We start from the raw sequence: 27,132 nt of genomic DNA, 5'->3' as shown, positions 1-27,132 counted from the left end.
CGGTGTCTGTATTTCACCCTTGTGAAAAAATAAATATACATTTCTAGAGCTCCTTTCCACGGTGCTCATGTGCAAACACTCCACACTCACCAGAATGAATTGACTGTAATGGAATGCACCAGAGTCAAATAGCACTTGCTGATGTGACCATACACCAATACATAAAAGGTGGGGAGAAGCCTGCATCATCACCCAACCATCAGCTTTAGCCTGGGGAGATCACTTTAAGAACGTTCAAATTGATGCCACTTATCCCACTAATGCCTCCAAAGGATACACTCAAAACCTATTAATAGGAGAGAGGCAGAAAGGAGAGATCTCCCATAGTGTAAAACCATTTATTGCCAACCATATGTAAAATAATTTCACTTACAACTGTTTAGAAGACCAGCATGTATATGGCAGTTGGATGATGCAGGCTCCTCCTGTGATAGCATTGCGTGGGTAACAGGTCCTCTGTATGGAGACCTCAGGGGTCTATTAGACCCCTAATGTCTCCTCTGCTCTCAACTTTAGCTAATCAAGCACAGATTGTGCTTGATTAGCTACTTCCCTGGCCACAGCATCCAGAGATTGCTGCTCTTAAGCCACAAGATCTTAGAGCTGCTCACTTCAGGCTTGCATACACAGCAGAGGAGATCAGGAAATGGATGTTCTCCTGTCCCCCCAGCTTGCCTTTCTGGACCCCTTTTTATGTTCCCAGGCCTCCCGGTAGAGGGGAGAGCCCAGGAACCATGGAAGGGATGCATAAGATCATAAGCACTGTAGATATGATTAGCGGCTACATAGCTGTCCAGATCACATTTACATTAAGGCTGGCTGTAAAAATTAAAAAAAATAAAAAACCTCAGCACTACTGCACTTTCTTGTGTGATTCTGTTCTTGCAACCTGCCTGTCATACGGCAATAGGTGATGAGTTATACACAGGATTTAGAAAGATGACCTGTGCTTGCATTGGTACAGACATATTGGAAAAAGGATATCTTGCTAGTAGGAATAGATTTGGTTAGTATGAATTGTTTCTAATAAATACTTTTAATTTACAGAGAGCCCAGAAGAGAGCGATAGGCCAAGTAATCATGCAGCAGGTATGCAAGCCTTTTATCAATGCACACTCTAAGCATTTAAGGGCCTGTCAACATCATACACATTACATTTTGATTTTACAGTACTGAAGTTCCAAATTTTGGCCATTGTACTACTGTGTAATTGTTTGCAACAAGTTTAGTATTGCTAGTTTCAGTGCTTTTATATATGATTATTATAGTGTGTTCAAGACAAAAATAAACCATTTACAAATATCTTTTTACATTTTGTCACATTAAAAAGAGATATTCCATGCAAATATTTCACATTTACTATTTCCAACTAGAGAATGGACATTTTTGAGTTGTTTTACCTTGCTAAATAAAACTGAAAAATAGTCTGATTACAGTGTGAATAGCTGAAGTCCAGATTACTAACACAGCTGAGAGAGAATCATCTTTCCCCCTTCCTACTATGTTGAGATGCAGCCATTTATATATTTGGCTGGACTCAGAGACCTGCTACTCCCATTTAGAAAACCTAAAATGTTCCGCAAAACCTGGTCATTGGTAAACTCTGTATCAAATATCTATTTCTAAAACAAAAAATATTTTTTTTTCTCCCTCCGTATGCTATCGTAATAAACCACCAACAATCTTCGTGAAGGATGCATGTGTATTAAGGATCCCATCAAAATCAAAAATTTTTTAGAGATTCTTTCCAAAACCGTGTTTCTTTTCTGCCTGGCCCTGCATTGCAATTTGCCTTGGCTGTGACACTAGTGGGGTTTATTTACTAAAGCTGAAGAGTGCAAAATCAGACTCACTTCTGCATAGAAACCAATCAGCTTCCAGGTTTCATTGCCAAAGCTTCATTGAACAAGCTGAGGTTAGAAGCTGATTTACATAATAAAATAGTGGCACTAAACCAACAGTGTGTGAAACCTTGAAGTAAACTCTCATAACAAATCTAATTCAGTGAAATTCTGTGCTGAATATACTCATTAATATAATATAAGGAGCAACAAATAAAGATGATCATTAACCAAAGTTTATATACATTGTCGTTCATCATCAGCATAATGATGGTGTAAATTCAGTAGCTAAAAACAAGTCCACTTCTCGTGTTATACATTTGTGATGCTCTTCTGTGATATGTGAGATAGGACTGGATGCAGTGCACTGATGATCACCCATGACTCTCACCTTTTGAGTAGGATCTTAAAACAAGCCATAGATGATGCAGTTTTCTTTTATGCAACCATGGGTTGCAGGAAAAATAATTCTTGTTTTCCCCCATCAACACAGTCCGTGTTAATGGGGGAATCCTTCCTACAGCATTGTGTTCTGCCAGTGGGGAGGCTTCCCTGCTGGCAGAACTCAATGAATACTGCTAACTGCTATAGCTGCCTGAAGTGATCGCAAGTAAAAAATCCAACTAGCCTGTCCGTAGATGGAATCTTGACCTGTCCCTGCTGAACCCAGCTAAGATTTGGTTCTGTTATGGCCGGGTTAAGATTATAAAAGGTCACATTAGGCATCCCCTAGAAACAGTGTTAATCACTCTCTACAATTAGTGTGCTGTCTTCTGCAGTTCTCTCCACAAATAAGACACCATGGTGGGTGCAAATGGTATCCCTCTTCCAGGCAGATGAAAGCCAGCAAACCCAGTGATAATCAAACAATCGGAGGGATATAAATGCAGACAAACTCAGTGTTTGTTTTTAATAAAACATTCACAAGTGCAACCTTTATTCTGCACCTGATATCAGTAGCTTGAAAAGTGATGACAGATGGGAAAAATATATAAACTGCAGGGAGCTTCCGCTGCTGTTTCCCAGGCATGCATATGTCTATCCCCTCCCACTGACTGTGTCACTCAACTCAGTAGAATGAACATATATATATGTGTGTGTGTGTGTGTGTGTGTGTGTGTGTGTGTGTGTGTATATGCTATATATATTTGTACCCAAACAATAGTTAGGAAAACCTGTACTAACTCCCACCATCTCTTCTTTGTCTTTTTTAAGCATATTCCCTAAAACCCATTTATACACAATCTGACATTTTCACATAAGCACCCTGCACAACTGCCATTGATCTGTTGCAGAGATATTTAGACAGCAACCAGCTGTTCCACTTCAAAGTAAAGCTAGGCTGCAGAATTTAGCACAGCCTATTTCTGCTTTGGCTAACTTAAAAAAAAAAAAAAAAAAAAAAAAAAAAAAAACACCAAAGATTTTTTTTTTCCAAGAAGAAAATCCTTAAATGGTCATAACTGCAGTTTTAATGCACCCATCTTTCCCTTAAGCAACACATATTTGGCTTTCCTTTGCTGCCTCGCTTCTTCATTCAGCTTCTATGAAAGAAGAAGTAAGAGACCCTGTATAAGCTCCCAGTGACATGTTGTTGTTGTAGTTTTTTTTCTGCATACGGAGAAAAGTGGAAAATTCCCTTTTTTTAAGTAAATATGTTCCTTGTCCATGCAGGGCAAAAAATAAGTTTCTCTTTAATGCCCCACCTCAGCACCACATAACTTTTCCCTCTCTACTACATCACTGTAGCCCCTAGGAATAAAGAAGGAATCCTTGTCTAAGCTTCCTGTCACTGTAGTCATGTACTGAGGAATATTTATCCAGTTCCGGTGAAAGACTATTCCATATTTAGGCTTCATGCACACTGGGCTTAATAAAATGCTGCTCCTAGATGAGTTTAGCGTTTTGCCTGTAGAAGCTTATCTATATTCCCATCACACACATTCCTGGAAATATGGCTCAATAATGGTAGGTGCTGTAGCGACTACCAGCTGGGACTGGAAACATCATCTCCAATATGGTTCAAAGAGGTCTTTATTGTAAAAAAGATCACATCACAAAAGAGTGCAACGTTGCGAAGCCCCGCAGGATCCCTCTTCGTCAGGCATGTAGTGTGTGATGATGCCTGATGTGTCATCACATGCCTGATGAAGGGGTCCTGCGCAGCTCTGAAACGTTGCACTTTCTTTTGTGATGTGATCTTTTTGCACTAAAAACCTCTTTGAACCATATTAGAGATCCAGGGTGTGCTGGTGAAAATGTACATTTGCCTGTTATCCTCTGTGTCCATGCACATTGGGTAGTCCAGAGGCATTTTTTAAGTTCAGCGTTTAGAGTCAGAAAGAAAAAAAAAAAAAAACTTTTTTTTTTTTTTTCTTGCATTTTTGAGAGCATTTTTTAGCAGGAAAAAAAGCTAAATGCTCCTAGACCCTTGTAAAAACAAATCGCTCACAATGTGTTTTTGTAAAAAAAATTTAAAAAAAGCACTGGCATTTTTCTTGTTTCAGTCAAACAAGTTACATTTTTGCAAGAAATACTTGTATCAATATTTATATTTAAGCATCAACCTGTGTATGCTTACAAACACTTTACTAGACCACTGGCATTTTTTTTCCCTGTGATCTTCTAGGACACCCAGATCATTCTGTATTTCATGAAATCGCCACTCACTAACCCTATTGTATAAAAAAAAAACTTGTATTGTAACTGTACTGTCCCCCTTTGTAAAGTGCTGCGCAAACTGTTGGCACTAAATCCAGTATAAAAATAGTAATTTAATTTTTGTTTTTTCAGAACAAAACACAGTGACATCTGAGGAGCCCCATGAAGATCATGCAGGTAAGCAATTTATCAGTCTAAACTAAATTAAACTAAAATGTCTAAAAGCAGATATAAAAACTGGGTCACCATAGTGGTCAAAACGTAAGTGACACAATGTAACGATGGCTTTTGCTTCCCCTTGTCAGGACACCACTGTGTAAGGCCTAGCTAGAAACAGGCTTTTGGGAAAATTACAATGAAAGTTATTTTTTTCCATAACTAAACAATCAAGGGAACTTTTAGGCAATCATTTTATATGCATTTTAGGCTCCATGCACACTAGTGTTTGTTTGTTTTTTTTTAAGCTAAAAAAATACTGGAAAAAACACTGGATAAAAAATGCTGGTAATGGCATATTTAGTAGCGTTTTAGGAGTGTTACTGTTTTATTAGCATTTTCACAGTACATGGAGAAAAAAAAACTGGAAAAAAAAGCTGTTAGTAGCGTTTAGGTTTTTTTTTTTTTCTGGTGGAAAAACACTCTAAAAAAAAAACTCCACAAAAAAATTTTTTTCTGCTCCTAGAAGATGGAAATCAAAGAATGCTAATAGCCTAAAGTAGTGTGCATGGACACAGAAAAAATTGCTAGTGTGCATGGAGCGCCTTAGGGTAGTCTCAGTTGTTTGTGATAGAACTTAAAGTTGCAGAATTATTTTGCTTAATATAATCAATTTTATCTGTCCATCCTGTCATTAGAAAACTTTTTTTCTTTTCTGCTTGCTATAAGGTTGTTTGTGTGAATTTCAGTTCTAAAAAACCGTCGTCCTATCTTCCAGAAAAACACATACTATGATGTCAGAAGCTGCTTAGTCTTTGTAGTGTGTGATAATGTAATGTGGTGGAGGAGGAGGGAATGATGGAAATCACAAAGGGAAGAGCGCAAAAATTCTGTTAGTGACTTTAAGGCCTTGTTCATATTCATGTACTACAGGGTACTCCTGTGTTAGGGGCTGTGTTACCCGCACAGGGATGCAGAGATGTTTGTGCATCCCCTGCAGGCAGTCCTTTTCATGTCTGCATGAAGCGGCTGCATGAACACAGATTCTGTTCCCAATTAGATATCCATTCAGGGCCGGGAAACCACACGGATGTCAAATTGGGAATAGCGGCTGTGTCTGTGCAGCTGCTATGTCCTAGTTGTTTTGAATGAAATTTATGGTGATGCACAGAACCCCTGTGCAGAAAAGCATGGCCCTTGCATGGGTATATGCTGTAGTATGCCTGTGTGAATGAGGCCTTTTAGGCCTTATAGTAGTCCACTTATGGTAACCTTTATGCAGGCCATACATGGTTCGAATTCCGAACAATTTTTCATCCAAAAATTGAAAACTTCATTTGCGCGGTAATCAGATGGTGCCATCAATGATTTCAAAAATCGGCCAACCAAGTCATAATGTTCACCTTATATTACAGGCAAAACTTCTGTTCCTTCCAGGTCACGGCTCATGCGCATATTCTTTTCGGGAAAATGATCGTACGATTTGACCATCATTGAGTCGAAAATCGGTCGTTTTCCATGAATTTTCCAACATGCTGATCACCGAAAAAGGGAGGAACCACAAAAATCGTCCGGTGCCATTGACCCACTAACAAAGCGAAAATCAGCCGATCATTCTTAGGTCCGATTTTCGGATGAAAAATCGGTCGAATTTCGACCCATGTATGGCTGGCCTTAGTAGCAATGTAGCTTCCGAGGAGTGCCTTATTTTTTTTTTTTTGTTAGTGGCCAAGGGGCTCATGATGACTGGTGCTCTTTTCTGCATTGAATGTACAGTATGATTGAAATCCCATAGGACTTGTACTGAGCAGTACACCTGGCAGTTCAGAAGTTGTTTTTGGCCTGATTTGCATTATGCTGTTTCTTTGAAAGCTGCATGTCCTAATACAGTGCATTTGAAGTGCAGGCAAAGCAGGGCAACTGCTGCAGTTCCATATTAATGCAGCTTTGTGTGTTTGAGTAAAAACAGCATTTAAATAGAACGCTTGCATTGTGAATCCTAATAGCTGCTTAACTGGGAGAGGGTTTCTTTGCTTTTGTTTTTTTTGATGATCACAAATTAGACCAGCCTACGTGCAATCTAGGATTACAGCTTTAATCTGCATTAAGTAACATCATAAGAATTTGCTACATCATTCTGGTGATACAATTGCATGTTCCTGATGAAAGATGCCTGTATCAGATTCTGTTGCGTGTCATTCCAAATGTAATGTCTAGTTAAGGCCTGAAACATTACACTCCAGTCTGCTATGGCTTATAAATGATTCCTCTTCTGTTGTCACGCCTAACACTGGAGCATAAATCTATTGACCCATTTTGTAGACAGGAGACTGAACTAATCTGCTCTTGTATGTCACCTGAAGGATTAATCTGGCACTGTTGTGTGGCTGCAAATTACATGAATGCATTTGATGTCTTATTGTGTTCTGGTAGTTAATGAGGCTGCTGTCTGTCTCCAAGGCTAGCAAATGGATGTTTCTCTGTCCCAGAGGAAGCTTCATTTTCTTCCCAAGGGTGGGTATTGTGTTTTACTCTAGAGATAGATTGCAGTGCTGCTCCTCATATGTGACAGAGCAAGAGTGGTGATCATAGGCATAAACTATAATAACTATTGTGGTTGACAGAGAATCACAGCCTCATAAAGTGTGCCAAGCCCACACACTGCTTTTATGTACACAGTGGCTAAATGGTTAGCACTTCCACCTGGCTGTACTAGGGTTGTTGGTTCAAATCCCAACCACGGCACCATCTGCCTGGAGTTTGCATGTTCTCCCTGTGTCTGCGTGGGTTTCCTCCGGGAACGCTGGTTTCCTCCTACACTCCAAAGACATGCTGGTCGGTTAATTGGAAGCTGTCTAAATTGGCCTTAATATGTGTATGTATGAATGTAAGTTAGGGAGCTTAGATTGTGCGCCCCTTGAGGGTTAGGGACTGATGTGAATGTACAATATATATGTAAAGCACGGCATAAATTGACAGCACTATATAAGTACCTGAAATAAATAAATAAATGTGCAAAATTACACTGACTAGGTATTTAAGGTAACATTACGAGCCCTAAAATAGCCCAAGTCTAGGTGGAGAATAAAAACTTGCAGTGGGGTCCCCTGTGCTGCAGGGGAAAAAGACTGGTTTGGGTCTAGGGGAGCTGAAGAGGATTTAATATTTACCTTAACCCCCCATTTTGGCGTGCTCTACTTCTCCCTGATGTTGTGGGCTGTAGACGGTTCCTCAGCGTCATCATGCACAGTGCGGGGCTATTAACCCTGCATTGTATGTAGAGGAAGCAAGGTTGAGTGCCTGTATTCCATAGTCTATTCAGCCTGAGACAAGATGCAGGCTATGCTTGAGCAGGGGACATGTTCAGAAGGCATACTGTGATTGAGAAGGGGGTGTGTGTTGGAAGCAGGCTGCGATTGGTTGAGAGGGGGGGGGGCATGGTGACTGAGCAGACTATCCAATACAGGCAAGCTGTGTGTCTGCACAGTGTTCTGCACCACTGAATGGCCAGGCAAAGTATCAGCTTCTGTGCTTTGCGTGTTCTGTTTACAACAAGGAAGAAAGGTGACTGGCAGGATCCACCAGATACTATAAGAAAATCGCACAAAAATGTACGTACGAGGACCGATCATCCAATAATCAGATTGTTAGTACACAGCTTTTGAGAGCTGATCACGACAATTCGTGCGACAATATCCGAAGGGACAAGCGTGAAATTTTTTTCTCATACGATACCAGATCATACGATTTTTGTTTAATCAGTACAGTAGTCGTCCGAAGATACAATACATGCTATCACTTTCGAAATTCTTTTCTTTCATAGGAGAATTTTCATATCTTTAGTAACCTTTTGACTTTTGATGTAAGACTAGCAGGCGTAAAAAAAACAGGCGATCGTTCATCCAATATTCTCATTGTGTGTACGGGGCTTAAGATTTCTAAAATACACTTATGTGAACACACATTAGAAAACAAATATTTAGGGTAACATAAACTTTAAACTAAAGAGGAAGTTAAATGTAGTCTTTCACTGAGCTTAGTAGTCGGGATGATTGTTTTGAACAAAGTTAATTGTTCACATGGAAATTGGTAAAGTAGACCTATACTCAAATAAAGACAACGATGTAAACAGTCTTGCAAATGTTAACTAGGTTAAGTGTATATGTGAATGCATTGTAATCATGAAGAGTATAAACACAGGTAGATCTGAAGATTCTTGGACAAAAAAAATTCAATCTACAATATACATTTATTGATAGGGTTGCAAAATATTTGAAAATAACACACTAAACAATATGTACAGCACATATATGGTGGATTATGATCATTACAATACAATGTACAGTACAAGTATGGAATTAGTTTACCTCTCGGCTCCTGATTTGGTCATACTAAGTACTTGTGTGTCCCAGAACACAGAGCACAGCTTGCTAACAATTTATTATATACCCCTCACCCCCACCCCCCCACCCCCCCCTTTTCTATATGGTGGCTCATATAAGATACCCCAATTGGTCACTACATCTAGTAAATATATATGTGGGCACCACCTTATTGGGAGGATCTGAATAAGGTTGTGGTTTACAACCCATCTGTGATGTGACAAGCAAGCAAAACAATGGCCAAGTCTTTGACGTAGAGAGAGTCACAGTAACACTAGTTGGGAATCTGGGAGTGGAATATAATGTGGGGGGAGCACACTCAATGATTTACATACATTTTATTCCCACGTATCACAATACGTATTCAATTATATATCATAAGTAACACTTTATATGGTAGCACTAAAATAGATGATTCAAGCATAATAAAAGGTCAGAAGTAGTTGGTATTCTTTAAAAAAAACAAAAAAACAAATCTAATCAGAGGTGCTTTTAGTGCAGATTGCATAGCTAATACCTATTTATCAGGTTAGATAATCCTTGTTGAAGGTGAGAATTAGTGTTCATATGGGCTTGTGCTTCTGTTCTGTTCAGAGATCAAGTGACCAAAGGTTTGGTATTGCTACTGTGCTAAAGCGGAACTAAACTGTATCTGAGAACCACAAACTAAATTTATTTTAAATTTATTTAAATTTTTTTTTTTTTTTTTAACTCTTTGGTGCCAGCTGCCTCCTGGCCCTTTTAAGGGTTCTAAAAACTGGGAGGGGGGCCTTCAGGTCATGTGACTGCTGCGATTGGTTGCCACAGAGATTGCATGATCAAAAAGTTCCCGATCGCAAGTATGCACTGGGAGCTTACCAATCACCGCCAGCTACCGTGCAGGGAGAACGCTCTTAGCACAGTAAGTAGTTTTAACAGGGTCGCTATATGTGGCCAGTTGGTGCGAAGGCCCACATGATGAGTGTCCGCATATATGCATGCGGCCGGCATTAAGAGGTTAATATTTAAAGCAAACTCTCCCCATCTATCCATGTCTCTCTGGCTTTTTATGCTGAGAAATAACACCCCTAGCTTTTCTAGCCATGACCATCCTGATGACTTGTGTAGCATTTACTTCCTGGAATCCATCTGCCCTTAGCTTCAGCAAGCAGGAGGGTGTTATTAGCTGTGAATAGTTCCTCCTCCCATAAAGAGTCCTAGGATGTATGACATAATTTTGGCCTAGACCAGAAGCCAGAAAGCAACTGAAGAAAAAAAAGGAGAAAAAAAACGTTAAAACAAGTAAATCTAATATACTAAAACAAAAATATTAAAACAAGTAAATATATTTTCCTATGTATTTACTAATGCTAGCAGCATAAAGATTTTGATTCAATGTTGATTGAGCGAGTTTAATTCAGCTTTAAGCTGGCCATAGATGGATGGAAATGGCCACCCATGTTCTGTATCTGGGGCCATTTCAGTTTGAAGGTGGGGGTGAGCAAAACGGCTTGTAAGGAAAAAGTAGTGCAGCACTAAAGTATAACTAAGGGCAGAACAAATTGGAACACCTATCAAGTTTTTATTGCAGTCTGCCCCTGTTAGAGAAATTTCACCCTCTGTACTTTTCCTGTTTTTACCCTTCATCACATCCACTATACGTTAAGCATTTTGGATATACCTTAAATCCAGGTTTCTTCCAGTTACATGACAGGCAGGGTGGGCCCTTGTGGACTGAACAGCCCCTCCAATATTACGTTTGTGTGTGCGTGTACTATTCTATGTAGCGCTTCCATGATGGCCTTGGGCTCACACACAGTGGTCGAGATGCTGGGCAATAGTGCTCCACTATCCTTTTTTTCTTCTTCTTAACCACTTGCCTACCGCACTATAGCAGATATACTGCTACAGGGCGGCCAATCTGCACAAAATCACGTGTATATATATATGATTTTGCAGTTCTGGGTAGGAGGCGCACGGTGCCCTACTCGCGCTGCCATTGGTCGCAGCGGATGTCAATCACCGGATCCCGGCCAATGATTCTCGTCCAGCACTTAGTGATCGCTGCTAAAGCTGTAGGGAGAGATTGTGTGTAAACAACACAGATCTCTCTCCTGTCAACATGGACATGCTGCTTTCTCTCTCTGCACAGCAGAGAAAGAGAAAGCAGCACGTCTCCCTAGTAAAGCACAGCACAAAGTGTAAGCACAACACAATATACAGTTAACCCTTTGGTCGCCCCAGATGTTAACTCCTTCCTGCCCAGTGTCAGTACAGTGTCAGTGCTTTTTTATTAGCACTAATCACTGTACAGTATTTGTGTCACTGGAGATGTGAGTGGCCGTTCCCACCCAGTGTCAGAATGCCAGCCTCAGTCCCGCTATACGTCGCTGATATCCACCATTACTAGTATAAAAAAAAAAATCCAAATACCAGTATATGTACACTGACATTTGTAGACGCTACAACTTTCACATAAAACCAATTCATTTACACATATTGGAATTTTTTTTTTGTAGCAAAGACATGTAGCAGAATACATTTTGGCCTAAATTTATGAAGACATTTTCTAAAAAATGTCTTATTGTATATGTTTTATAGCAAAAAAGTCAAATATTATTTACTTTTTTTTATTAATTGACTTTTTTTTTGTTTTTTGCACAAAAAATAAAAAATGCAGATATGATCAAATACCACTGAAAGAAAGCTGTATTTGTGGGGCAAAAAAATTACACTATTATACAGTATTTATATAGTGCTAAAAGGTTTGCTCAGTGCTGTAAATTATAGTGGGGGACAGAACATGAGACAATACAGTAACAAAACAAAACACGGGGGGTTCAAGGGCCCTGCTCTTTTGAGCTTACAGTCTAGGAGGGAGGGGATAGTGGTACAGGAGGAAGTGGCTGTGGGGGATGGAGTGGTAGGAGGAGTGGTGCAGATCGGCTGTTAGGTGAGGGCGGGGTAGGCTTCCCTGGAGAGATGGGTTTTCAGGGTGCGCCTAAAGGTGAGGAGGGTAGGTGACAGTCTTATGGATTGGGATAGTGAGTTCCAGAGGATGGGGGAAGCCCTGGAAAAGTCCTACAGTCGGGCGTGGGAGGTGGAGACCAAGAAGCTAGAAAGTAGGAGGTCTTGTGAGGAGCGAAGATTACGGGTAGGGTGGTATTTGGGTATCGGGTCGGTGAGGTAGTTTGGGGCAGCGTTATGAATGGCTTTGTATGTCAGTGTTAGTAGTTTGAATTTAATGCGTTGAGCAATCGGGAGCCAGTGGAGGGAGTGACAGAGGGGGGTGGCAGAAGCGAAGTGGTTGGTAAGGTAGATGAGTCTGACCGCTGAGTTCAGGATAGACTGAAGCGGGGATAGTCTGTGATGAGGTAGGCCGGTGAGGAGGGAGTTGTAGTAGTTTAGACGTGAGATAATAAGGGAGTGAACGAGTTGTTTAGTAGTGTCTGGGGTTAGGAACGAACGTATTTTGGAGATGTTGTGGAGGTGGAGTCTGCATGAGTTCGCAAATGATTGGACATGGGGTTGGAAGGACAGGTCTGAGTCTAGAGTGACATCTAGGACTTTGGCTTGCGGGGTGTGACTGATGGTGGCGTTGTTGGTCGTGATGGAGAGGGGGGGGGGCACGGGCTGGGGGGAAAATCAGGAGCTCAGTTTTGGAAAGGTTCAATTTGAGGAAATGGAGCGACATCCAGTCTGATATGTCGTTCAGTAGATGGGTGATACGGGCGGAGACTGAAGGGGTGAGGCAAGGGGTGGAGAGGTAAATTTGCATGTCATTGGCGTAGAGGTGATAGTTGAAGCCGTGGGAGTGTATCAGTTTGCCAAGGGAGGAGGTGTAGATGGAGAAGAGAAGGGGCCCGAGGACAGAGCCTTGGGGGACCCCAACAGAGAGGGGGAGGTGGTAACGTTATAGGTAACACTGAAGGATAGATAGGAGGAGAGCCAGGAGAGAGCGGAGTCTCTGATGCAGAGGGAGTGTAGTTTATTAAGGAGGAGGGGGTGGTCGACTGTGTTGAAGGCCGCGGAAAGGTCGAGGAGTAAGAGGACTGAGTAGTGGCCATTAGCTTTGGCGGTTAGCAGATCATTAGTGATTTTGAGTAAGGCGGTTTCGGTGGAGTGTAGGGGACGGAAGCCAGACTGTAGTGGATCGAGGAGGTTGTTGACATTAAATTTCATTTCTGTACATTGTTGCCTGAATGCACAATTATCAGTTAAAGTAACGCAGTGCCGTATCGCAAAAAATGGCCTGGTCAGGAAAGGGGGGTAAATCCTCTGGAGGGTAAGTGGTTAATGGAGGGGGGAAATAAAATATTTTTTATTTGGAATTAGGTTTTAATGTGTACAAGTACTTCATCATATCACTTTTAAAATGCCATAGAGTAAATTATATTGGAGAATTCTGTATGCACCACAATGTGTCTTTGGGGTTAAAATACAGATACCAAACATCCCATTGTAAATTGCAAAAATTATATTTGTTGGATTTGTAAGGTTGAAATCTGGAAGATTTTGGTTTCTCATGTCCATTTAATGATTTTTTATTTACACAACAATTCTTTAATAGTTTGATCATAATACAATAACTTGTAGTAAATCTGTTTCTACTACTGACTGCTTTGTAATTAACTTCATACTTTCCCTAAGTGTCAGATTCTGATCAAACAAGGGAATTTTTGTTTTTTTTCTTTTTAAGTAGCAGATTTAGACAGAAGTAGACCATTTTCTCATTTTTTCCAAGGAAAGCAGAATAAAGTAGTCATTCCTATAGGCCAAGTACACAGTTTATCAGAAAAAGGTGTTCAGGGGAGGTCAGAAGAAACAGAAATCCCACATTTCTGTATATGGGGTCAGTAGAACATCTCCAGAAGTCCTTTAAATGTGCTTGCTCATACTTAGAGGTGATTAGGGACTAGAAGCTTGCATAACGAATAGACTTTTGATGTAGTCTAAACAAGCAGTGTTTTAACCATCTGGGCCATGAGGAAAAAAAAATTAAGTAAAAGGTTTTTCGGATTTCCAGCAAAGCTCTCAGGGGATGGGAAAATGGTTAAAGGCAGTATTTGCACACTCACTTGACTGAAACTCTTTGAGGATCAAATATTTATTGCAGTATAAGATTTCCAAAAAGAAAAATATATTTTACCAGTCCTCAGACGAGGTGGCTTCATTAATTTTTCAGGATTTTTCCTTTGTTGGTCTAGTAATCTTGCCTGTAATATCCTTCTACGTTCTACAGAGACAAACAGTTACTAGCTGTACTGTACAGTATACTGTATATGGAGAAGTTGGGTTGCCAATTTTGGCTGTCCTCCCAATATGGACTACAAACATCTTCTCTACTCCTAGTCTCTGGCACTGACGAAGCTGAGTGAGATATGCCCATCGGCGAAACACGTTTTTATCTATATGTTTTAAGTTGTTTTGTGTTATGTCTTCATTGAGGTGATGGTTGACCGCAGCTCTCACTTGAGTATTTATCATGTGCAATTGTGCTAATAAAGCATATTTTTCAAGATTATTCAAGTATCATTTGTCCTTTTATGTAACCCCTTTTCTCTGTGAATTCTCTATTCACATATTTTTCTCTTTGTTGGCTTTTTTGATTATTGGACAAATTACTGTTTAAATTGACGATACCAATTATTGTTGGAGCCTCTGACCTTTATTGATATCCTTCAAGATAGTCGGCAATACTGATAAAATTGTTTGTTCCATGAACTGGATTTCTGGCAGGATTAAGATTTATTTTTCTGTATTTGCCAAAATGTTGTTAGCCTAAAAAAAGCTAATGTCATAACCACCACATCTAAAGACTGGTAAGCTGCAATATATTACATATTTTCTTGAATTTATAGACTTTTATATTTTCTATATTCCTCATAATCTGTTATTTTTGAGCATTTTTAAAACAATACTTCTGGTTTTATTTGAAAATACATATTTTAATTCTATGCTTGGCATGAGTGTAGCTAGAAGATTAAGGGGCGTAAATTTTTTTGTCGACTTGTAAGACAGGAGCAAAATGCACGTTGTTGTCCTCATAGACCTGTAAATCAGAGCGCCTACAAACGTGCATAAATATAAGTTTTTCCAGTGGTTTCCCATTAACAACTGTGGGGCCAAAAACTCATAATTCTGTTCCAAGTTGTTTTAATTTTTCAAGCTTTACACAACAAGAGGCACAACAGTTATTGCTAAAAATGGGATTCTTTATCATGAGCTTTATTGCACTTTGGAAATTTCACAGCATTTGGATTTGAATGGAAGCCAAAGTGTACAATCCCCAATGGATATCAAGTCCAATCTCTAGCATATTGGGGGAGGGGGGCTACTCAATGACCAGTATTTGGTGCTGTTTTTGTATTAGGGTAATATTGGTGTGGTTAGTTACTGATTTTTTGTATTTTATTTTCAAGTTTCTCAAATACATAAAACCTACCAGTCATTAAAACAGTTTGAGACAAAATAGGGGCATAAATATTCTGAAACTGTACCCTTTTACAAATTGAGATTTCTCATTTAAATAAATTTCCCTCAGGTTAATATGGTTCCTTCCTTTTTGTAAATGAAGTGGTCCCAATTATCTGAAGCCTCTCTCATTCATAAGGAGAGGGACAACTATCCAGTGGACTAAGGTCTGTCCATTGAAATACATTCGGTATAATGGATGTTCATTGCATTTTATGCGCAGGCCACAGTAGCATAATGCTCCAGCCAGTGGTGCCGGAAATGTAAGCTGTTCATGCAGTTCCTGGTCCCAGTAAACCCAAACTTTGAGGCAGTGGTGTATTTCAACTTATTACTACATGAGGGGCAATTTGGGCATATCTGAGACCTCCATTTTTCTTTTGTCCATTAAAATAAATCTGTACTACAGAGACAGTCTTTTTAAGGTCTTAACTGGTATTCCTATAAACAGAACACATATATTTCATGAGGAACCAATGAACTCATGTTGAGATATAATGGCTGGCTCTACTGTGTATGCATGATAAGCAAGCACCTGCAAGTCTGGCTGATTTAATTCATCTGATTTGTGTTGATGCAGTAAAAGCAATATTTTGCATGCTTTTGGTTGGTCCTTAATTTAGATCTCCCCTTATTTTTACAGATACTTAAGAAGTTCAAAAAGACTGCCCCTACATCAAGAGGACCAGCCCTAACCAAACACTTCACAAGGGAGCAGAGGGGTTAATTGGACCCATGAAGTAAATTACAAAGCAGTTTCTGGGAGAAAACGTATCATTTTAGATTTTTTTTTTTTTTCTTTTTAGGGTACACTTTATAATGTTTTTAGTTTTTTTTAATTTTTTAATGTAATTTCAGAAAATGTTTTTTCTTTCAGTCTAGTCAAGATCTGTGTTTCCATGTGTGTATATTTTTGCTCTTGTTTTGATGCTGAGTTTGCAATTTGTACCTATTTAGTGGGACGTGTTTTATTCTATTTATGAAGTAGCAGCATTGGGTCTGGTTGTTTTTAGATGTTAATATATTACTTCTGTTGTGGGTACATACCTAAACCTCCTGTAGGGTGCGCTTGAGCCTTTTGTATGTAATTTATAATGGATAAGTGAACACTAACAGTAAAAAAATAATCTTTCCTTTTCTTAAATTTTAGGGGCAGTAATTTGATGTGATCTCACTGTATTTTAGTAGCACAAATAACAAGCGGGTGACAGATTAGTACATTTGCGCTTACAGTGAATTCTAGGCTTATGCACTACAGCATGGTGGATACTTGTGTGGTGTGCAGGGCACAAACAGACACTTCCCTTTCAGACTCTTCATATATTGTATTCACTGCGGGCTTCATGCATAACCGTGTCTGAATGTTTTGTTGGCCGTAATAACCAATCCGTTTCCATTTCCGGAGCTGTATGACTGATTGAAAGAAGGAAATTGGTTGCAGTGGGCAATAAGAACTGTCCTTTGTCCCAAATGGATGGATGAATAAAACCATGGATCAGAAGGGTCTTAGCCGACCTTAACCAATCCGTTTCCATTTCCGGTGCTGAATGACTGATTGATTGAAAGGGGGAAATTGGTTGCGGTGGGCAATAAGAACTGTCATTTATCATAAATGGATGGATGAATAAAACCATGGATCAGAAGGGTCTTAGCCGACCAGACAATTCGATTGCAGCACCATTTTCTAGCCTGCGCTAAGCAGGTAAAGTCTGGAATTTGGATGATCATGTTTCAGATGCTTTTTATAAATGAGGCCCATTGATGGGTATTTTAGTATTCCTTCTTCAGAGTTAAATGCACTTCATAATGTAAAGATTCCATTGTACTATGCATAGACAATCACTACTTAAAGTGTTAATTCTAAAACTATAGCAGCTTAACTCTAAGAGGACATTGGTTTTTTTGTTTTTTTTTAGCTCTAGCATTTTTCTACTGACCTCTTCCCTTGTCAGGCTGCACAGTACTCAGGGTTTTAGGACATGCGAATGGTGTGACTCAGTTATTCGGGAACCCAGTGTAGTATAAAAATGATGGAAATGCCTCATATGCTCTGCAGCTGTGAAAACCGATGTGCGTTCTTTTCCCTGTAATCGTGCTATGAATATCTGGGCATTGGCATTCCGTTCAGTTTATACAGTGTAAGCTATCGAGTTGTGTACACTGGCGTCCTGTGCTCTGTAACAATGGTTAGGTTTTCCCTTTGCTGTGGGGACGTTCATGTTATATAATGCAGTGTGGTATTTGTAGAAACTAAAACTTGAACAAAATAAACCTGCTATTGCAGGGAGGAAACAATGAAATTTCATATTTTAAATGAAAGCGGTTAGTTTCCATGCACCAATATTTGTAATTTCTCAAAAAAAAAAGACCTCCATGCTTTGTTTTATGGGTAGCATTATATGGTTGTCACAGCTGTCAACTGTACTTGTGGCAGCCAGTATTTGTGGTAAATCAAGAGAATTCCGTCTATTGGTCTTTTATGTTATCGAGTGCCAGTAGTAGCCATTATGTGATTGAATCAACAGTTCACCATATTTCAATGGGCCTTATGCCATTATGAATTTGTTATGTAAATTGGGTGGTAAAATTACTGTGAAAGTTGAACTAGCCTTCAAAAGTCTGCCCACCCAGTGTTGTTCTGAGGTATTTAGACTTTTTGTGGTGGAACTATAATTGATAGCATAAGGCTAATTAGTAGAAGTATAGAACCTGTCCTGTATATGCATACAGACTGTCTGAGGACATGTGGATGAAAATGAAGCGGTACTTAAAAAAGAGCCTCTGGAAGATTTGACAGTTTTTAGGTGAGCCGTTGGTCTGCACTGTACTTGTGTTGTCATGTACAGCTAAAGAAGGATATTAGGGTGGTTCACATTGTAGCATTTATTAATAAACGTGACCTTGTGTGACCCGTTGGGTTTAAATCTGCCCTCTAATTATGACTGTGATTGGTGGTTCAGAGATACTTGTTTGTACTGACTTTTTTGCATCAGGATTTCTGTGTGTGAGAGTCAGCAAGGAGCAAGTAGTGGGCGTTCCAGTATCACCAGCAGGTATGTTCCAGGATCACCTGATTAATAAAGATAAACAGTTTTTAAGTGAACTGTTGTTCAGGACTGTACTTGTAGCTTCATGTACAGCTAAAGAAGGATATTTGGGTGGCATATATTTTCAACCTGTGCAAAAGGTGTTTTTTTTTTTTTTTTTTTTAATGGTTGCTATCATAGCCAAAGTTTGGGAAACAATACTGTTGTGAGAAGTATGATGATACGAGGAGCTAGTAGTTATCAGATGTGTGGTTGCTTTGCTTTACTCATTACTATTTACACACTTTTGCTTAATTGAACCTATACTCTAATAAGATAAAGCTGTGATAATTTTTTGCCAGGATAGATAAAGAGTAGCAGGAAATACTGCATCGTTTCTGGGGAAATTGCTGCTCCAGGCTTCCTCCAATGCTGTTCAGAGTATCAGAAGCCTATGCATGTATAATCGTTGCAGAGAAGACCAGAATATGTATTGGCTGTTCCTGTTCTTGGGCAGAGATTATGTGACCAAAGCCTATCTGGGAACCTGGAGCAGTAATTTCCACATGTAGAGCAGTTCACATTACTCTTGCTGGTGATTCCATTCAGCCTGAAAGAGCAATTTCAGGCAATAAGTGGAACACAAGGAATAATATCAAATGGTGCAGGTAGGGATGCAGCTGAATTACAAAATAATTGTACACATGTATGTGCTGTATGGGTATAGGATTATACTAGAAAGTCCATAGGCTCAAAAATATCTCAGGCAGCTCTTCAATGAGAATGAAGTAATCTTTGCAAGGAAACAGCAGAGGGCGCCAGCTAAGTGCAGTATATAGGAAAAGACTTTATTAAAAATAACAAGTGGCAACTCTCAAAGCACTTGAAGATAGGAGACGGTCATCCACCCAGTGCGGTTAGCTGTTGATCCTCAGTGTGTCTTTGGGAGCCAGGAAGCAAGTGTTGATGTCAGGAGCTGTGTAGGACACCATAAACAAAACCAGAAATCCTGGAGCGCATGGACTGCACAAGGCTGAAAGTATCATCACACCTGGAAGGACCACAACATGGGGATCATTGCTACGTTTCAAGCCTTGAAAAAGGAGGCTCAACAGCTAACTGCGTGGATGACATGCTCTTATCTTCATGCACTTTGTGAGTTGCCACTTGTTTTTTAATTGTCTTTTCCCATACACTGCATTTAGTTAGCGTCCTCTGTTACTTTTATATCAAGCAATGAGTGGAAGCAATCTGAACTACTAATGCTATCAAGTGAACAATGCTTAAGAGTTTCTGTTTGTCTTAATCTAATATCTCCAATCCATTGCATCTAGAATTGACAGAGCATCTAGTAGTAGCTTTAGGACTGCGCCTCACAAGATTTAGAAGTGCCAATATCCTTTCTTTCTGCTTCTTGTGTGACCAGTTGGGTTTAAATTTGCTACCTAATTATGACTGATTGGTGGCTGAGAGAAATTTGTTTGTACTGACTTATTTTGCATCCGGATTTTTCTGTGAGAGTCCGCAAGGAGCAAGTAGTGGGTGTTCCAGCATCACCAGCAGGTGTGTTCCAGGATCACCTGATTACCAACACAAGGGAGAGGGGGGACTGATGCAGTACAGTTATGCCAATGAAAATCTGAAGTGTTGAAGGCATAGGCTATTCTTCCTTTATATATTTCAAGGTTATTTTTAAATTTTACTACCTTGTTAATTTATGGAAAATTTCTGTATCGTCCCACTTCAAATTCCTGTAAGTTATCTACTGCTGATGTCTTGTCAGCATGGACCAAAATGATGCGGACTGAATCTTTATGTACTTTTTGATTTAAAAACCTAAAAGCATGGCCAGTGGGGTGTGTGAAAAGAGAGTTGTAGGATCAAGTCCATATGCACAACATTTTATTACGAATTTCACTCCAGCGAAGAGTGGACAAGCAATAATGTTCCAAAGATGTGAGTTTTTTTTATTTTTTGTTTTGGTTTTTTTGCTATTTCTTAGAATAGAAAAACAAAAATAATCTATTTTGTGAATGCTAATACATATTTTTAACAGAGCCATATTTTGTGGTAGGGGGTCTAAGAAGTAAACATAGTTCATATTTTGTAGTTTTCCATCTTTTACAAAAAGGGTTTACATTCATGCCTAATAATGCATTGTGTAGCTGATTATGTAACAGATTATCAGGTGAAAAACCTATTGTGACATTTTGTGTGGGATAAGAATTGTAGATTTTTGGATGTCTCATGCTGTGAGTTGATTTTTATTTGGAGTTATTCCATTCCTGATTTTTAAAGCTTGGTGTTTTGTGAAAGTGTGCCAACCTTGATAACATAAATAGGATTTTCAAGATAATGTACAATAATCCTCTTTGTATTTTTGTCTCAAATAAAATACAGAAGAGTAAACCAGTTTTCTGTGTCATCATTGTATTCCTTATATTTATACTATGTTTTTGTCATTTAGAGTTGTACGGTGTCATCCAAAAACATCCTTCTCAGCCTATCTCAATAGGACCTAAGGTTATCATACAACAGATGGGTTGACTGGTTAGTAATTCAGACATTTTAGAGCATTGCCAGCCCTTGAAGTGATATTTCTAAAGAGGAATTGCAGCTTTTTCACTGCCATTTTGGGAATATCCAAGTGCAAACAATAGTGATAGGCTGCTGCTGAGACATTAAATATACTTTGGACTAATTTACACTTGGTGACCACTTTACTAGATACTCTATACAGTCCATAAGGGGCTACCATGGTCAACAATACACTATGGCACTCAGATTGATGTGCATGTAAACTTTTATCACCGAAAAAAATTTAAATCTCAACTTTCTCCTATTGTATAACATGTCTGTCATCTTCTGCCAAAAAAAAAAATCTGGCCAAAGCACTTCTATTAATTAGAAAAAAAACTTGCACGAACTATCTTGTACACCAAAGGATTGTGATTCTTTCCACCAATTGACTATGCAGCAGTTAAAGCTCACAGAATTGGAACTAGCTTTATAAGACACATGTCAAACACAAGGCCACGGCCATTTCAGGTGGCCCTACTGCAGCTGATACCCCTCCTGGTCTCCTCCCCCACCTTGTCTCAGCAGTTGGCACCAGTGTGCAGGACAGAACTCCTCTGCCTGATCCTGAGCTTCTCCACTCAGCAGCAGAGAGTCTTCTCTGCAACCACCCCCAACCATCTTGGCAGTCGGCAGCAGAGAGGTGGACAGAACTCTGCAGCCTCGGCTTCACCTTCCCAGGTCTCAGCATTCAGCAGACTCTGACTGCTGACTCCAGACCTCCTCTTGTTCTCCTCCAGACCCTGCAGTTTCTGCTTCCTAGCTCTGCCCCCCAGCTTCTTCCTGGCAGCAGCAAAAGGTAAGGCAGGTGCACTGTGATGTAAGTGGGGGCTTGACATCTGATGGTGGTGGGCTCTGGAGCCTTACAGATACAGCCAGCCTTTTGAGGGCAACCATAATACTGATGCAGCTTGTGGTGAAATTGAGCTTGACACCCCTTCTTTAAGACCTTGAGGAGGGCTTTAATGTCACATTCGGGCATATATGGAGTTATTTATTAGGATTTTTTTGGTCCTCTATGAGATAAGCTGGCCATACACTAGTAGAATTTTGTTAGAAACTTTTTTCTTTAGGAATGTTTGTATAACTTTCTAATAATTATTTGGGGTAAAGTTTGCATTGTTTTCTACCATAGTGACGAGATAATTAAAAGGAGCAGGATGGAGAATTTTTCTCAAGCAAATTTCGAATAGTGAATGTGGTTTTCAATTGTAAAAGTCCATTTACTCCAAAATCTAATAATTACTGCAAACGTTTAAAGTGATATTAAAGGAAAGTTTATAAAAAAAAATAACCCTTACCTGCTCTGTGCTGTAGTTTTTTGCACAGAGTAGCCCCGATCCTCCTTCTTAAATCCCTCACCGGCGCTCCTGGCCCCTGCCTCCTGCCAAGAGCAAGCAGCTTGCTATGGGGCTCCCGAGCTGCTGCACTGTGTGTCCATTCACAAATAAAGCCACTGCTTGGCCCCTCTCCTCATTGGCTCACTGGCTGTGATTGATAGTCTCAGCCAATGAGGAGGGAGAGTCCCCAGAGAACCGAGGCTCTTGTGCTATCGCTGGATCGTGATGGGGCTTAGAAAAGTATTAGGAGGGGCTGATGCATACAGAAGGTTTCTTACCTTAATGCATAGAATGCATAAAGGTAAAGAAAAAAAACCTTGTGCCTTTACAAAGACTTTAACTACTTTTGAAAGACATTCACCATGTCCTCAAATATACTGATGAGAACTTTGTATGAATATTTGTACTAATGTTCATTCAAAAAAATCTACTAGTGTATTTTTTTGGCCTACTTTAGAACTTTTGAGCATGATGTGAGATAAAGTCCAATCGCTTGCAAATTAAAAATGTACTTATGTTTTGGGAACATATATTTAATATAATTTACATTTAAATCTATACATGTTTGGGGGTTCTTTTAAAACCGAAGGATCAAGATTGTATTAAAGTGGCCCTTTCACCTTGCCCATGTAAGGAAAGACCGTATCTCTGCAAAGGGCCCAATATACTTACTATCGCTGCCTTGCTGCTTTTTCCCCTTCCTCTGCCATCCACTATACCCAGAGGACGTGACTTTCTCCTCTGTGACAATGCTCGGGTGTAGCTGCCAATCGCTAAGTCCCCCAGGTTGTCGGCATCAGTCATTTCAGTGCTGTCTGTGAAGAAATGAGTAACAAGGGAATGCTGGTAAAGGTACATCACTTTCCCCTGCATGGAGTAAAAAGTGCATTTTATTAAAATGTTTTGGGGAGGTCTTGAAAGTTGGACACTGTATACTGTCTGATTCCAAATATTATTTTGGATTACATTCACACCTCTATCTTAGTGCGTACAAAATCTTGCTTGTTTCTAGCAAAATGCACCTTCTAAAGAAATGAATAGTAAGGCATATACAATTCACAGCAGCTACACAACATAAAAGACAGACATTTGCTGACGCATGCAAAAACTGAAAATAGTGTATACTTACAAAGATTTCCATTACCCCCAGATGTTAATAATTAATTTTCAGGGTTAGGCGTTAACTGTGTTAGAGAGTTAGTTAATTCCATTTGATGTGTTATCCCCTTCCACCTTAAAGTAGTTATAAAAGCTAGGCATTCCCTGCATTAAGGTATAAAAATGTCCCTGGATTTTTATCACCCCCTGCATACTTACCTGAGCCTGATCTCAATCCCGTGCTATGCCTGTCTGCAGCGGCTCTCTCCTCTCTCTGCTCACAGAGTCAGTGGGAGCCATTGGCTCCTGCTGCTGTCAATCAAATCCTGAGAGCAGAGATCAGGGAGGTCTTAGCGGTGCTGTGTGTGTGTCTTATCTATGGATGCACACATCCTGTCTCGGGATCTAGCCCACATGTCTGTGCCCATAGCAACCCGGTGGTGGAAGGGCGGACTCTAGAAGAGGAATTTTGGGGCGCCTCTGTTTAAAACCATTGCACAAAGCAGGTACAGTTATGGCCAAAAATATTGGCACCCCTGCATTTCTGTCAGATAATGCACCACTTCACTAATTGTTGCAATTACAAATGTTTAGGCATTCTCATGTTTATTTTTTTGTATTGGTGTGAAACAACCCAAATCTGTCACATTCCACGCAAAACCCCAAATATGGACTGGACAAAATTGACACCCTCAACTTAATATTTGGTAAACTGCTCCAGGTCTCTGATTGGAAGGGTTCCTTTTCCCAACTGTTATTTTGAGATCTCTCCACATGTGCTCTATGGGATTGAGATCTGGACTCATTGCTGGCCAGTTCAGTACTCTCCAGCACTTTGCCTGAAACCATTTCTGGGTTCTTTTTGATGTGTTTTGGGTCATTGTCCTGCTGTAAGACCCATAACTTCTGACAAAGACCCAACTTTCTGACACTGGGCCCTACATTGCACCCCAGAATTCTTTGGTAGTCTTCATATTTCATAATGGCATGTACACAGTCAAGACATCCAGTGCCTGAAGCAGCAAATCAACCCCAAAATGTCAGTAAACCTCCGCCATGTTTGACTGAAGGAACTGTGCACTTTTGTTTAACCACTTGCCTACAGGGCACTTATTCGCCCTTCCTGCCCAGGCCAATTTTCAGCTTTTCAGCACTGTCACACTTTGAATGACAATTGCATGGTCAAGCGACACTGTACCCATGTGAAATTGTTATCATTGTTTTCACACAAATAGAGCTTTTTTTGGTGGTATTTAATCACCACTGGGTGTTTTATTTTTTTGCATTAAAAAAGAGCAAAATATTTAAAAAAAAAAAAGAAAAGTTTTTCTTTGTTTCTATTATAAAATTTTGCAAACAGGTCATTTCTCTCCTTCACTGATGTGCATTGATAAGCGGCACTGATGAGGTGGCATGGATAGGCAGCACTGATGAGGTGGCACTGGTGGGCATTGATGAGAGGCACTGATGATTCTGCACTGATATGCTGCAATGATGGGCACTGATAGGGAGCACTGACAGAGATTGTCCATGCTTTTTACAATTTTTGTTCTGAAATCCTCAGACAATTCTTTGCTGCTCTTTCTCTTCTCCACGTGGCACACAGAGGCACACAACAGAAAGGTGGAGTCCATTTTTTTTTTACCATTGTATCTGTTGCCAGAGTAATTTCTATATTGTCAGTACCTATTAATTGCTATAGGTGAGTTTAATTGCAGGAGCATCACAAACAACCTTTTTTGCATGGAATGTGTCAGCTTTGGCTTTTTGTTTCTCCACATTTTTGTGTCATACTAATATGAATAAAAGAAATAAACATGAGAATGCCTATACATTTGTAATTGCAACAATTGTGGTGCATTATCTGACAAATGCAGGAGTTTCAATATTTTTGGCCATGACTGTAACTATAACATGTTGGTGTTTTTTTGGGGAAAAAAATAAATCCTTTACAACTGCTTTAAAGCTGAACTCTAGGCAAATGGCTAAATACACAGATAAAATGCTTATATGAAATCTGTTTTACCAGTCCACTGCGCTCTAATATACATGCTTCAACACATACTGATCATGCCCAAGTGCAGTCCACCACCCAATCCTTTCTATTGGCCAGTCTGCTTGCTAATCATAGATCATAGTGATTGGGGGGGGCAGCACATTTTTTATTTATTTTTTTATTGTAGACAGTCTGATTATGGGCATCACTCAGGTAAACAAAAAGACTGCCTGGGTGCACCCAGAGTAAGTGAGTACAAATGATCCAATGGAAGAGGCACTTGTAATGAAGAAACATAAACAGATTTATGATAGGTGTTGTTTAATGAGATCAAATTAGTTTTGGTTGAAAAAAGTATGCAAGCCCTGCAAACATATAAACTTAAGTTAAAGTTTAGCTTAACCTAGGTTTTCTGCTTTTAGGTTATGTAACAGTTGAAGGGCAAAGTGTGCTTTATTCAGATTGTGTGTTTGTGGTTTAACTAGTTTTATTATTTACTTATATTCAATCAACGTTTCACTGCCTTCTACTATAACAATAGAAGCATTGCATCTGGATCTATGCAAGCTAGGTAATACCTTGGAAAGCATGCCCAAACCCCAAGCTGTAATGTTGCTTTGGGCACGCACTTGGACACTTTGTGAAACGCATGCAGAAATGTTGTTTTTGTTGTCACATTTTTGTTTCAAACCAATATTATCTTAGCTGGAATTATTGCTGGATCTGGATGTTGAGCATATTCCCGATTGATGGGAATATTGATCACCTTCTATCATTTACAATTCTTAGTAGTAGTGGACACCTAGATAAATGTGACTTTTCCATTTTTACCCTTAGCGGTCTTGTATGGAAGTTTGTGTAATCGTACTGTACATTTCCTTTTCTTTGTTCTTTTATCATATAATAGATAAGCTAAGCTTGGCTACAAAGGTCATTTAACGAAACATAAAATCATGTCATCTGTTTCCCCGCAGAAGCAGATCAGTAACGTGTGATGTCTGTTGAGCCCATAAAGCCTTGTGTTGTATAAATCAGAAGTCTATTTGCAGTCTCACTCTTTTGATGCATATGTTACAGTTAAAATGTACGTGGTTTTTGTGTTTTTGTTTTGTTTTCACAGGAGATGAATCATCCTCTCAAAAAAAGGAGAAAGGTAGAAGTATTGCCTCATGCATAATGTATTTGTTATTCTTCACATATGTCCACATTTGTGCCAGAAGCAAGCCATGAAACTTCAAATGCAATCTTTCCTCACTGTGCATTGCTATATTTACACACGCCTGGAGACCTATTTATTAAGATACAAACCTACAGACTTATTTAAAATGGTGCTGCCAATCAGAATCCCATGTTGACAGATTGATTACAATTTGTTGCTATGGGCTATCGTTCTTTATGCATTACCCTTTGCCTTGGTAATTAGGCATGATTGTATTCTTAGGGGCTTCAAAGTTAACCTGGACAGAACATACCATACCATACCTGGACAGTGCTGAAACAAGACCTATGTAAATATAGACTTCCTGCAAGCCATTGTTTCCACCTATGCAATTGCCCCCTCCCGCTGACAGTGCTGGGCTTGGCCATGGGTTTCTCTAAATA

At 39.6% G+C, this 27,132-nt stretch overlaps 1 protein-coding gene across 3 annotated transcripts in view; it reads left to right on the top strand.

Moving 5' to 3' along the window:
* Positions 1-27,132, top strand: part of ASPH (aspartate beta-hydroxylase) — a 257,770-nt gene that overhangs the window by 130,021 nt on the left and 100,617 nt on the right. For 2 of the 3 annotated variants that reach the window (XM_089685317.1, XM_089685318.1), the window contains exons 12-14: positions 1,048-1,089; positions 4,635-4,679; positions 26,651-26,683. In XM_089685317.1, the coding sequence (XP_089541443.1) occupies positions 1,048-1,089; positions 4,635-4,679; positions 26,651-26,683 (120 nt within the window). The remainder of the gene's footprint in view (positions 1-1,047; positions 1,090-4,634; positions 4,680-26,650; positions 26,684-27,132) is intronic. The other variant, XM_089685319.1, reaches the window with a different exon arrangement.

The sequence above is a fragment of the Staurois parvus genome, unplaced genomic scaffold (assembly GCF_062004578.1).
Source record: "Staurois parvus isolate SC_StPar_1 unplaced genomic scaffold, SC_StPar_1.0 ptg000371l, whole genome shotgun sequence".
In the NCBI taxonomy this organism is placed as follows: domain Eukaryota; kingdom Metazoa; phylum Chordata; class Amphibia; order Anura; family Ranidae; genus Staurois; species Staurois parvus.
This window is presented reverse-complemented; position numbering and strand designations above follow the sequence as displayed.